At 43.6% G+C, this 14,974-nt stretch overlaps 1 protein-coding gene across 4 annotated transcripts in view; it reads right to left on the reverse strand.

Moving 5' to 3' along the window:
• The window catches only part of LOC124721188 (GTPase-activating protein and VPS9 domain-containing protein 1), a 362,758-nt gene that overhangs the window by 178,355 nt on the left and 169,429 nt on the right, over positions 1-14,974 (reverse strand). For all 4 annotated transcript variants that reach the window (XM_047246031.1, XM_047246029.1, XM_047246032.1 and 1 more), the window contains one exon: positions 8,929-9,074. In XM_047246031.1, coding sequence (XP_047101987.1) covers positions 8,929-9,074 — 146 coding nt within the window. The remainder of the gene's footprint in view (positions 1-8,928; positions 9,075-14,974) is intronic.

Consider the following 14,974-nt stretch of genomic DNA (forward strand, 5'->3'; position numbering starts at 1 on the left):
CTCCAGCATATCGCGCATTATTGTATGATTACAGAATTGCAGAACTATCACTGGAAGCTGTTACATCCACAAAATACCTAGAAGCATGGGTACTCTGAGATTCATTGGATGAATCTTTATGAAATGTGGTCCAACCACAAAGGACGTAGCTTACAAACGCCTCATTCGACCAATACTTTAACACCACTCATCAATCTGGGGTCCATATCAGATGGGATTACTAGAGGAAATAGAGAAGATCCAAAGAAGTGCAGCATGTTTCATTACAGGTTCATTCAGTAAGCACAGAAGCATTGTGGAAATGGTCAGCCCACTTCAGTGGTAGATGTTGCGAGAGAGGTGTTTTGCATCACAATGTGGCTTACTTTTAAAGTTTTGAGAGTGTACACTACTAAATGAGTCAACCAATATACTGCTTCCTCCTATGTGTATCTCACAAAAAGATTGTGAAGGTAAATTAGAGAGATTAGAGTTCACATGTAAGCTTACCAACAGTCGTTCTTCCTACTGACCTTTTTTGAATTGTTCTTCCTGCAAACTATTCACAACTGGAACAGGAAAACAGTATGTAACAATGTTACACCAAGTACCCTCCACAACAGTCAATAAAGGGGCTTGCAGAGTACATGTATAGATGTAAATGTAGAAATACAAACTTAAGATACCCTACACTGTTTTCAAGGAGCATTCTGCATATATCTATCACGAACAAAGTGCAGTGATTTCCTGTTAGTTATGTGTGTAAATAATCTTTTCCAAAAGTGGTGATGAGGATGGGATCTGTCACACATGCAAAATACACCTTGAACATTTTTGTAATTAGGTGAGTGCATGTTTTCAACCATAGATCACTTACCGTGCAGGGTTACCAGGAGCTAATGACAGCTGTGTTACAGGGAGTGAAAGCATTAACAAATGTAACAAGAACGTCTGATGTGCTACCCATGTTCACAGTTTTTTCATCATTTAATAAACAATTGATAGGTTGAAGTTACATATAATGGAAATTAATTAAGTTTGGTAGCATGATGAATAGGACTTCCAGTCAGGTGTACACAGGGTTATAAATACAAAATCAAATAGGGGTATAATTCAGGAGTATGTATAACAATAAATATAAAAATAGGAATGTGGGTAAGCAGTACAAACAGCATAGTGAACACATTATCACAGCCAAGGTAGACATGAAGCCAACACCCACCACAGTAGTAGTAGTACAAGTTTAAATGCCATCCAGCTCTGCAGATGATGATGAGATTTAAAGAATGTATGATGAGACAAAATAAATAATTCAGATAGCTAAGGGTGAGGAAAATTTAATTGTGTGGGGGGACTGGAATTCAACAATACGAAAAGGAAGAGAAGGAAAAATAGTAGGAGAATTTGGACTGTGGGAAAGAAATGCCTGGTAGAATTTTGCAAAGAGCATACTTTAATCATTGCGAACACTTGGTTAAGTAATCATGTAAGAAAGTTGTGTATGAAAAAAAGACTTAGAGGCACTAGAAGATGTCTCATTATGTAATGGTAAGACCCCAGGTTTCAAAACCAGATTTTCAGCTACAAGCCATTTCCAGAGACTGTTGTGGGCTCTGCCCACAATTTATTGGATATAAACTACAGAATAAAACTGTAGATCTTGCAAAAAAGTAGGGAATTAAGGGGAAAGGACCTTGATAAGTTTAAAGAAGCAGAGGTTGAGAATTTCAACAGGAGCATTGGGCAATGACTAACTGAAAAAGGGGAAAGGAATATAGTAGAAAATGAACGGGAATCTTTGAGAGATGGATAGTGAAGGCATCAGAGGATCAAATAGGTAAAAAGACGAGAACTAGTACAAATTCTTGGATATCACGTGAGATAATGAAATTAGCTGATAAAACGAGAAAATATAAAAATTCAGCAAATGAGGCATGCGAAAGGGAATATAGATGTCTAAAAAATGAGACTGACAGAAAGTGTAAAATGGCTAAGCAGGAATGGCTAGAGGTCAAATGCGGGCCTATAGGAACGTATAGCAAGGGGAAAAGATAGATACCACCTACAGGAAAATTTAAGAGAGCTTAGCAGAAAACAAAAGCAGCTGTATGAATATCAACAGCTCAGAAGGAAACCAGTAGTACGCAAAGAAAGAAAAGCTGGAAAATGGAAGGACGACATACAGAAACTATACAAGGGAAACGAATTTTAATGCAATATTATAGATGGGGAAGAGGAAGAATCTGACAGAGCACCAAAATTTCTAAGTCACAACAATGCCCTTTGTTAGATGACACTCCTTCTTAACTACTGATACCCTTAGGAGAGCCAGTTCTGACAAAATGTTTCACTTGGTGTGCAAGACATACGAGATAAGGGAAATACCCCCAAGTTTCAAGAAGAATGTAATAATTCCAATAGGCTATTTTCCTATGTGAAAAAAAATCATTTGGGCTGATAATATTCTGTCTGATTACAGCACTTAATAGCATTTACAGTAAATGTTCTCACAAATTATATGTTATTTTTATGTAAGTAAAGCTTTAAAATCATTAAATATCAAGAGCTGCTCACATGATCAACACGCTATCTTATTGTCTCATGCTCAGGTGACATCACAGGCTAGGAGTAAGGCGAAGCTACACTGAGGTGCCAAAGAAACTGGTATAGGCATGCATGTTCAAATACAGAGTTATGTAAACAGGCAGAATACGACACTGTGGTCGGCAATGCCTATATAAGATAACAAGTGTCAGGCACAGTTTTTAGATCAGTTATTGCTGCTACAATAGCAGGTTATCAAGGTTTAAGTGAGTTTGAAAGTGGCGTTATAGTAGGCTCACGAGCGATGGGACACAACATCTCAGAGGTAGCGATGAAGTGGGGATTTTCCCATATGACCATTTCACGAGCGTACTGTGAACATCAGGAGTCCAATAAAACACCAAATCTCCAACATCGCTTCGGCCGGAAAAAGCTCCTGCAAGAACAGGACCAGTGATGATGGAAGAGAATCGTTCAACATGACAGAGGTGCAACCTTTCTGCAAATTGCTGCAGATTTCAATCCTGGGCTATCAACAAGTGTCAGCATGCGATCCATTCAACGAAATATCATTGACATGGGCTATCGGAGCTGAAGGCCCATTCACGTATGCTTGATGACTGCATGACACAAAGCTTTATGCCTCACCTGGGCCGGTCAACACCGACATCGGACTATTGATGACTACAAACATGTCACCCGGTCGGACAAGTCTCATTTCAAATTGTATCAAGTGGAAGGACGTGTATGGGTATGGATATAACCTCATGAAACCATGAACCCTGGACGTCAGCAGGGGACTGTTCAAGCTGGTGGAGTCTCTGTGACAATGTGGTGTGTGTGTAGTTGGAGTGATATGGGACCCCTGATATATTTAGATATGACTCTGACAGGTGACATGTATGTAAGTATCCTGCCTGATCACCTGCATCCATTCATGTACAATGTGAATTCTGATGGACTTGGACAATTCCAGCAAGACAATGCAACATACCACACATCCAGAATTGCTACAGAATGACTCCAGGAACACTCTTCCAGGTTTAAGCACTTCTGTTGGCCACCAAACTCCCCAGACATGAACATTATTGAGCATATCTGGGATGCCTTGCAACGATCTGGCGACTACAGCAGACACAGCAACATCACATTACCTGAGGCACAACTGCAATTATCTCCACGATTACCGATATGTGGCCTTGGGCATAGATTGCGGAGGGAACAACTTGGGATGGGAGAGGATATAAGTCGGCCATGTGCCCTCAGGAGCTTATTTCATCAACGCACCTGATGATGGCGACAGAACATGTCTAATCGCCAAAATATTGTGCCTGTTGGACACTATGGACTGGCAGTACACCCATGGACTGTACTATCAACAAATATGCTTGGAGAAACTGAAGAATCACAAAAGCTTTCAGGTATGCTGATTACATTGTAATTCAGTCGAAGACAGCAAAGGGCTTGGAAGAACAGTTGAATGCAATGGACATTGTCTGGAAAGAAGGATATAAGATAAATATCAACAAAAGCAAAAGAAGAGTAATGGAATGTAGTCGGATCACATCAGGTGATGCTGAGGCGATTACATTAGGAAATGAGATACTAGGAGTAGTAGATGCGCTTTGCTATTTGGGCAGTAAAATATCTTACGACAGCTGACGTAGAGAAGATATAAAATTAGACTGGCATTGGCAAGAAAAGGTGGAGGGAAATTTGTTAACATCAAGCATTAATTTAAGTGTTTTCCTGGGGTGTAGCCTTGTGTCGAAGTGAAATATGGCAATGATAAAAACTTAAGCTGAAGGGACAGATATCTATTTTGCCCACTGCACTTTCTTTTTTATCACAAACACAGAAGTAAATGTGGGGAGATAAAAATTGTAGAGGGTCCAAGAGATGAATACAGTAAGCAGGTTCAAATGAACATAGGTGGCAGTAGTTAATCTGGAAAAGAAGAGGCTTGCACATGATGTAGTAGTGTGGAGAACCACATCAAACCAGTCTTTGGACTGAAGATCACACCAACAACAATAATAACAACAACAATAAGAAGAATATTTTCTTTATTACAAGAACATTAAAAAAAAGTTACTGCTGCTAGGTTAGAATTCCGGCGGTGAAAACAGTGCCTGAATCAACCTTTTGGGAACTGGGCTGTCACCCTTGTGGGTTAAATGGGAATTGCAATTTCAAATGTATGTGCAGGCAGAACTAAAGTATGTGCAGGCAGAACTGAATGGGCTCTTAATCATATTATAATTAATGTGGCTTATGCCTGTATTAAGGAACTTTGAGCAGTCTCTGATGGAAGTAATGTGAATAGCTCAAGCCCATAAAACTGACTGCACAGTCCAAAGCTTGTTTTACAATGGAAGACGATGTTACAGCAGTCAGTTCTCTGGCACCGGTCATGGGGGATGTAATGCCACCCTTAGCAGAGACCACACTTGTTTCATCATCTGGATGACTCCACATACACCGCACCTGAGCTGATGGGCCACAGTCGCAGCAGCAGCAGCAGCAGCAGCAGCAGCGGCAGTGGCAGTGGCAGTGGCAGTGTTTCCAGGCTGTAAATATTGTTTTCAGTAGCCACGCTCGCAGTGCGTGCAATCTTTGGGACACAACATGCCACGAATGTGGCAAAAAGAAAGATTTGCAAAAGGCACATTTTAGCAGATCAGCTGCAAATATGTCCCAACTTGCGAAAGTGAATTGAGTACCAAGCGCTGCGGGTTTCAAATCAGCGCCAGACGGAATGGACCTCGATTACCATTAGATGTCTCTGCAGCTGTTGTGCTGTAAGCCGTATCTGCACACATTCCTGGCCCGCGTATAACGTGAGGGTGCCACAGTGGAGCACGTGGTCCCAGCAGCCAATAGTAACGTACCCTATCCTGTATTTAAGCGCCTGCTTCTCGTTCAGCTAGGCAGTCTGATATTCGTGAGAGTTTATCAACATCTACAGACAGCATGTTTACATTACTTTTTTTCCGTGTATGTGTGGACGTTGCGGATTCGTTAGGTTGTCACTTGTGACCCCATTGCTTCTTGCGTGTTGTTGTTCGTAAGGACTTGCTCAGCTGTCCATCGTTGTTCATGTCCATCCTTTCCCGTTCCTTTGTTTGTTCGTGGGCTGCTCCCGTTTGGTCCCGCTGCGCTTTGTTCTCGGCAACCCCGTGACCAGAACAGTTGTGGTTACAAAACAGTGAGCGATCAGTTTACAGCAATGTAGACTTCTCAGAACAAAGCCTACAAAATTTAGTTAAATGCATTCACTGGCAAACGACGTGTGATGGTACCACCTTTGAAAGTACCAAGACAAATCTTTGGGCCCATGGATGTCATCACATGATTTTGCTAGGGAAATTTTCAGTTTTACTTAATTATGATCAGGTCACTCATCCAGCAAATTTTCTGGTGGTATCTGACCTCAAAGTGGACAATGTTTTTGGGATAGAGACTTTCCATGTTTTTGGATTTATGGTTCATGAAACAGTGCACACCATGCAATCTGAAGCGAAGGGCCATGTGGCACCTTACAATCTCTCTGTGATAGATATGCTAAAATCTTCCCAACTGGATTCGGGATTCCGAGCTTGTGTCACTCTAAAGCGATGGCTGCCCTAGGTTTTTTCAAAGCTTGTCAGTGCCTTTGACTCCAAATGATGTCTTCAAAACAGAGCTGAACAAACTCACTCATGACAATGTGTTAACACCTAGTCCCAATAGTGTATGGGCCACTTCCCTGGTAAAAGTACGTAAACACAATGACATGTTGAAACTTTGTGCTCATCTTAGAGTAATAATAAATGTACAAGCCTAAGTGGAAACTTAATTCTCTACCATCCCAGATGAACTCTTTACAAAATTAGGCCACAGTACCTTAGTAAGTAAAACTGACCTCACAGAGGCATATTTTGAAATATCCTTTGACACAGTTTCAAAAGCTTACCTAGTACTCAATACAAAATATGGTTTATACCATTTCAGTCAATTGTCTTTCAAGATTTTGTTGGCTCAGACTATATTCCAGCATTTTATGGATCAATTAATACAAGCTGTTATAAACTGTGACACATATACTACGTGACCAAAAGTATCCGGACACCTGGCTGAAAATGACTTACAAGTTCGTGACGCACTACATCAGTAATGCTCGAATTCAGTATGGTGTTGGCCTTGACGACAGCTTCCTCTCTCTCAGGCATATATTCAATCAGCTGCTGGAAGGTTTCTTGGGGAATGGCAGCCCATTCTTCATGGAGTGCTGCACTGAGGAGAGGTATCGATGTTTGTCAGTGAGGCCTGGCACGAAGTCGGCGTTCCAAAAAATCCCAAAGGTGTTCTATAGGATTCAGGTAAGGACTCTGTGTAGGCCAGTCCATTACAGGGATGTTATTGTCATGTAACCACTCTGCCACAGGCCATGCATTATGAACAGGTCCTCGATCGTGTTGAAGATTGCAATCGGCATCCCCGAATCGTTCTTTAACAGTGGGAAGCAAGAAGGTGCTTAAAAAATTAATGTAGGCCTGTGCTGTGATAGTGCCATGCAAAACAACAAGGGGTGCAAGCCCCCTCCATGAAAAACATGGCCACACCATAACACCACCACCTGCAAATTTCATTGTTGGCACTACCCATGCTGGCAGATGACGTTCACCAGGCATTTGCCATACCCACACCCTGCCATCAAAACGCCACAGTGTGTACCATGATTCATCATTTCACACAACATTTTTCCACTGTTCAATTGTAAAATGTTTACGCTCCTTACACCAAGCGAGGCATTGTTTGGCATTTACCGGTGTAATGTGTGGCTTATGAACAGCCACTCAAACAAGAAATCCAAGTTTCCTCACCTCCCACCTAACTGCCATACTACTTGCAGTGGATCCTGATGCAGTTTGGAATTCCTGTGTGATGGTCTGGATAAATGTCTGCCTATTACACATTACAATCCTCTTCAACTGTCGGCAGTCTCTGTCAGTCAACAGACAAGGTCAGCCTGTACTCTTTTGTGCTGTATGTTTTCCTTCATGTTTCCACTTCACTATCACATCAGGAACAGTGGACCTAAGGATGTTTAAGAGTGTGGGAATCTTGTGTACAGACGTATGACACAAGTGACACCCAATCACCTGACCACATCTGAAGTCTCTCATGATGTCTAATGACTACTGAGGTCGCTGATATGGAGTACCTGGCAGTAGGTGACAGCACAATGCACCTAATATGCAAAACGTATGTTTTTGGGGGTGTCCGGATACTTTTGACCACATAGTGTATCTTTGTGATATCTTGGTTACAACTCCAAAGGACCATCTCCTCAGCCTCAAGGTCTTGTTTCAGAGGCTGGCAGTGAAAGGACTAAAACGCAACCTGTGCAAGTGTTTCTTCCTGCAATCATCCTTCATACATTTGGGTTTCAACTTCTTGATCAATGGACTCCAACAAATGGAAGATTATGTCACAGCAACAAACAACAAGGAGATAAAGACTAACACTACATCTCATGCCCTTTGTGGTCTTCTAGCAACTTACAGAGCCACCACGATTTAAAGCTGCACCCCGGCAGAGGGACTTCATGTCCATCCTCACCACTCCCATTCAGATATGCTGTGCCCACGGTTGGCACATGTCAATGTCAAGCAGCTGGTGCAACGTTATTGTCAACCACCAGGGTGCCACTACCCAGAGGGTGCATTTCACCAGGAGCACTCTCTAAGAATCCAGCTCAGAATTGTCATGTGATCTGTGGAGTGTGCAGCGAGTGTGTTATTGGTTTGACTAAGGTGTTTCTATTGTGGACTGTCTGTCATAGGCCGAACTCTGATCTGGCATGGACTGGACTTTGCTTTGTAATAAGGACTTAAAGATAGCTTGCAACATTTCCAAAGGGCATACTGTGCACAACTCTTGTTGTGAATTAATCAGTGCGAGTTCCTGCCAGTTTCATATGTAACTTCCCTTGCGTTACTGTAATAAGTAACCTACCAATTATGTTTGCAAGGGGCTCTCTTAATATAACACATCTTATTTCACCCACTCATCCATAATCTCTTTTTGTGAAACATACCTAGCAATTCAGTGTTTCATCACATCGTCTGAAATTCTTTTTTCACACCTATTCCTCCTTGTATATTATCTTGCAACACTTATGACTTCCCTGTCACTAAAACTGCCCATATTTTAAGTGAATAAGTAATTTAAGAAAGTAGAGAGCAACCAGAATGTGTTGGAGATACATACAAAATCTATGTATATTTAACATCATTAAAAATAGAAGTTATGTATGTTAACTAAGTCACCACTGTTTTCAAAATGAGGAAGCAGTCCTAAAATTCACGCTGCACGAAAACACTTTTTTCCACAATGTTCACTAATATTTCTAATACATACCACTGCAGCTTCTGCCAATTGATTTAACGCTGTTTCTTGGGCACTTGTAGGAAAGTTACGTTCTGATGATTGCTCTATGGTTTCACTATCACTTGCAAGAACATCTGTACTCCAAGTGTCACTGACCATTGACACAGTTTCATCACCTGTAAACAATATATATACACATATTGTTATTTATTATATCAGTTTTTTAAGTAGAAGTCGACATAGCACACCTGCTTCCTGAAATCTATTTCCTTCAAAAACAGAAAATCAACGGCACAAATTGTTATTGGTTTCCCCCGAATGAAGGTATGGACATCACAAAAACAAATTAAAGTAGAAAATTGAGAAAGCATTTTAAATGTCTGCTAATTTTAATATTTCATCATAAAAGTTTTAAGTATAGCTACATATTTTTTTGAACATAACAAATGAAACATTACAGGAAGTTACTGCATTCACAGTTCAAAGCTATGACTTTTGAAAAATTTGTCAAAAACAGCAGTCCAGCTGAGCCATCCAGGGTGATTGAGGTGTTGGGTTGTTTTGAGGGTGGAGACCAGACAGTGATGTCATTGGTCTCATCGGATTAGGGAAGGACAGGGAAGGAAGTCGGCCATGCCCTTTCAAAGGAACCATCCCAACATTTGCCTGGAGCGATTTAGGGAAATTACGGAAAACTTAAATCAGGATGGCCGGACACAGGATTGAACCGTCATCCTCCCGAATGTGAGTCCAGTGTGCTAACCACTGCGCCACCTCACTCGGTGAATGAGGTGTCTCAGATGTGTTAATCACCATGGGAAAGATATTATTATCAACAGAAAAGAAGAAAAAAACTAACATCTTAAGAGAAAGCTGTAATGTGTGTGAAATCAGGAATACACGCACAAGTTAAATATATGGTACATAACCAGTTCAATGAACTCCTTCTAATGTACTGCATAACAAGAAAAGTCTTGTTTTGGCTTGGGTTATGTAGTCTCTTCCTGCATTTATCATGTATGATATAAGTACATACACGTTCTGCTCATTAGGTAGGTCCTATATGAACAAAATGTGTACTAAAATATTTGTGAGAGGTTTGTCTATTATGTGATATAGCCATATCCAGAGGTTTTAATTTGTATACCGAAAAGCATATACATATGGAGTGAATGTAGACATCAAGCTATGCTTTAGATCGATCTGTTACCCCAACCTTTATTTAACATTCACATTCATTGGCTTGACTAACTCATAACCAAATTGTCTTCTTCACTCTAATCTAGATCTCGGGCTATGCTACAGTTATGTATGTCATTACAACCAAGATTCCAGAAAAACAGGGGGAGGGGAGAGCATCCTAACACTTTAGTCCTCTCTAGCCCTTTATGCGGAGCATCACTTACATTAGACACTTTTCTATAAAGATGAAAACATTCTACATCTATACTCTGCAAATGACATTTAAGTGCCTGGCAGAGGGTTCATCAAACCACCTTCACAATAATTCTCTAATATTCTGTACAATGCACAGAAAAAAACACCTATACCTTTCCATGTAAGTTCTCATTTCCCTTACTTTTTTTCTTTTGTAGGCTGGCGTCAAAAAATATTTCCACATCTGGAGGAGAAAGTTGGTAATAGAAAGTCCATGAGAAGATTCCACCACAACGAAAAATGCCTTTGTTTTAATGATATCCACCCAAAATACAGCATCATTTCAGTGACACTCTGTCCCCTATATCACAATAATACAAAACGTGCTGTATTCCTTTGAACTTTCTCGATGTACTCTGTCAGTCCTATCTGGTAAGGATCCCACACCGCACAGCAGTGTTCTAAAAGAGGATGGACAAGCAGAGCATATGCAGTCTCTTTAGTAGATCTGTTACATTTTCTAAGTGTCCTGCCAATAAAACACAGTCTTTTGTTAGCCTTCCCCATAACATTTTCTGTGTGTTCCTTCCAATTTAAGTTGTTTGTAATTCTAATGTCTAGATATTTAGTTGAATTTATGGCCTCTGAATTTGACTGATTTATCACGTAATCAAAGTTTAACAGATTCACTTTTAGCACACCCTCAGCGGATGTAGTGGACAGCCTGGAGAACAGCGTAAAGCTCCGCAGTATAAACCGAACACTGGTCGGGAAGCCGAAAGTGATTTGGGGTGTCGCCAACAATATAGGCACTCCCTACACCTAACGATGTTTTCGAGCCGTCGGTGTAAATAAATGTGGCGTCCGTCATTTGTGCACATAGAGCAGCAAATGCCCGACGGTAAACAAGTGTAGGGGTACCATCCTTGGGAAATTGACATAGGTCACGGAGCAAGTAGATCCGGGGACAGAGCCAAGGCGGTGCTGTACCCCAAGTTGTCAAGAAGGTTTTAGGAAAGCGGAAGGAAAGATAATGGAGCAGTTGACGGAAGCGGACTCCCGGGGGTAGTAGGGAGGAGGAGCGGCCTGCATACCCTACATCAAAGGAGGCGTCGAAAAAAAGGTCATGGGCTGGATTAGCAGGCATAGAAGACAGATGGCTAGCATAACGACTCAGAAGGACTGCCCGCCGATTGGACAGCGGAGGTTCAGCAGTCTCAGCATAAAGTCTTTCCACAGGGCTGGTGTAAAAAGCTCCAGACACTAAACGTAATCCACGGTGGTGGATAGAGTCGAGACGCCGAAGAATAGACGGCCGAGCAGAGGAGTAGACTATGCTTCCATAATCCAATTTCGAGCGCACTAAGGCGCGATAGAGGCGGAGAAGGACCACTCGGTCCGCTCCCCAGGAGGTACCATTCAGGACATGGAGGGTGTTAAGGGAACGCAGACAGCGAGCCGAAAGATAGGAAATGTGGGAGGACCAGCACAGTTTTCTGTCAAACATAAGACCCAAGAATTTAGCGACGTCGGAAAACGGAAGGTTGACAGGACCGAGATATAAGGAGGGCGGAAGAAACTCCTTACGTCGCCAAAAATTAACACAAACGGTCTTACTGGGTGAGAAACGGAAGCCGGTTTCGATGCTCCACGAGTGGAGGCGATCGAGACATCCTTGCCATCCTTGAAGACGTCTTTCAAGAAGGCTGGTCCATTGAGAGCTGTAGCAGATCGCAAAATCGTCCACAAAGAGGGAGCCCGAGACATCAGGAAGGAGACAATCCATAATTGGATTTATGGCAATGGCAAACAGTACAACACTCAGCACGGAGCCCTGGGGTACCCCGTTTTCTTGGGAGAAAGTACGGGAGAGAGTAGTGTTCACCCGCACCCTAAATGTGCGCTCTGCCATAAATTCGCGAAGAAAAAGGGGCAGCCGGCCTCGAAAGCCCCAAGAGAACAGTGTGCGGAGGATGCCTGTCCTCCAACAGGTTTCGTATGCTCTCTCCAGATCAAAAAATATTGCTACCGTTTGGCGTTTCCGGAGAAAATTGTTCATGATATAAGTGGAGAGAGCAACAAGATGGTCAACTGCAGAACGATGCTTTCGGAATCCGCATTGGGCTGGTGTTAAAAGACTGCGGGATTCCAGCCACCAAGCTAAACGGTAATTCACCATACGCTCCAAAACCTTACAGACACTACTCGTGAGAGAAATGGGGCGATAGCTAGAGGGGAGATGTTTGTCCTTTCCAGGTTTCGGAACGGGAATGACAATAGCTTCCCGCCATCGTCTGGGAAAGGTACTGTCGGTCCAAATTCGATTATAAAGGCGAAGGAGGTAACGCAGACTTTGGGTTGATAAATGCAGTAACATTTGGACATGGATACCATCCGGTCCTGGGGCGGAGGAGCGAGAAGAAGAGAGGGCATGTTGGAGTTCCCGCATGGAGAAAACAGTATTGTAGCTTTCATGATTTTGAGAGGAGAAAGCAAGATGTCGCACTTCCGCTGCACGTTTCTTCGGGAGAAACGCTGGCGGGTAATTTGAAGAGCTCGAAATCTCAGCAAAGTGCTGACCCAATGAGTTAGAAATTGCGACGGGGTCCAGTAAGGTATCATGCGTGACAGTGAGCCCAGAGACCGGGGAGAAACTAGGCGCGCCTGAGAACCGTCGAAGCCGACTCCAAACTTCCGAGGAGGGAGTGAAGGTGTTAAATGAGCTAATAAAGAATTTCCAGCTTGCCTTCTTGCTATCGCGGATGAGGCGACGGCATCACGCACGGAGCTGCTTATATCGGATACAGTTGGCCAAAGTTGGATGGTGACGGAGAATGCGAAGAGCACGTCGCCGCTCACGTATTGCGTCATGGCATGCCTCGTTCCACCAAGGAACTGGGGGGCGCCGGGGCAATTCGGAGGTGCGTGGTATTGAACGTTCCGCAGCTGTAAGAAGAACGTCGGTAATATGTGTGACCTCATCGTCGACGCTGGGAAAGCGACGGTCATCGAATGTCGCTAGAGACGAAAAAAGTGTCCAATCGGCTTGGGCAAACTTCCAGCGTCGCGAGCGCATATATGGCAGTTGAGGCTGCAGTCTAAGAACACATGGAAAGTGGTCACTCGAGTGTGTATCATCAAGGGCGAACCATTCGAAGCGCCGAGCTAGCGGAACAGTACCGACCGCAAGGTCCAAATGAGATAAATTTGTCGTGGAGGCAGACAAAAATGTGGGGACCCCAGTGTTGAGGCAAACTAGATCCGCTTGGTGGAAGACGTCTAGCAGTAGTGAGCCACGTGGACAAGGATGTGGAGATCCCCAAAGCGGGTGGTGGGCATTTAAGTTCCCAACCAGCAAATAGGGGGGTGGAAGCTGACCAAGAAGATGAATGAGATCAGCTCGTGCCATTGGTGTGGACGTTGGAATGTATACCGTACAAAGAGAGAACGTGTATCCAGAAAGGGAAAGACGGACGGCGACAGCTTGGAAGGAACTGTTTAAGGGGATTGGGTGATAATGGATAGTATCATGGAGAAGAGTCATGAGTCCTCCATGGGCTGGAGTGCCTTCAACAGAGGGGAGGTCGTATCGGATGGACTGAAAATGAGGGAGAACAAAGCGGTCATGGGGACGCACCTTTGTTTCCTGAAGACAGAAGATGACCGGCGAGTAGGATCGTAAGAGGATCGACAATTCATCCCGATTGGCTCGAATGCCGCGGATATTCCAGTGGATAATGGACATAGGGTGAACAGAAAATGGAGGAATGTGACTAAGGGTGCTGTCAACTCAACGACTGCTCAGAGCTTGCGACCGACAGCATGGAATGGCATTCAGTCGAAGGCAGAAGATCCTGATCCATAGGTTGGTCAGGAGCAGCTCCTGCCACCAGCGATCGGCCGGTTGACCGGCCACCAGCAGTGCGCCTCGGCGACACAGAAGACAGCCGAGGGCAATTTCCGCCAGGTGGTGCTGTAGATGGGACATGCCTTGGCGGAGAAGGAGAGGAACTGTGTTTCTTCGTAGCCTTCTTGGAAGTATGATGTTTAGATGAAGTTGCGGTACGTAAAAACTCTTCACGAGTATGCTCTTTTTTCGAAGACTTGGCGTCTGACTTTTGGGCTCGAGATTTAGCAGAACCCGACGAAGGGTGAGCCATAGAGTGGGCAGGCGAAAGTGGTGAGGTTGAACGGGCGATCTTTGCGCTGGCAGATCTGACGACCGTGGTACTAAAGGTGAGGTCGCAAGTCTGCGTGGCCGCCTCCTTTGTTGGCCGAGGAGAAGCAAGGACAGTGCTGTATTTTCCTGTCCGAGGCACGGTGGGCTGTCGACTGGCGAATAATTTTCGAGCAGCAAAAGTCGACACCTTTTCCTTCACTCTTATTTCCTGGATGAGCTTTTCGTCCTTAAAAACAGGGCAATCTCGAGAGGAAGCAGCGTGGTCACCCATACAGTTGATGCAGCGAGGGGACGGAGGTGGACAAGCACCCTCATGGGCATCCTTGCCACACGTAACACATTTGGCCGGATTGGAACAGGACTGGCTGGTGTGATTGAACCGCTGACATCAATAGCAACGCGTAGGGTTTGGGACGTAAGGGCGAACGGAAATTATCTCATAGCCTGCTTTGATTTTCGATGGGAGTTGAACTTTGTCAAATGTCAAGAAGACAGTGCGGGTTGGAATGATGTTCGTGT

This window comes from Schistocerca piceifrons, chromosome X, assembly GCF_021461385.2.
Source record: "Schistocerca piceifrons isolate TAMUIC-IGC-003096 chromosome X, iqSchPice1.1, whole genome shotgun sequence".
In the NCBI taxonomy this organism is placed as follows: domain Eukaryota; kingdom Metazoa; phylum Arthropoda; class Insecta; order Orthoptera; family Acrididae; genus Schistocerca; species Schistocerca piceifrons.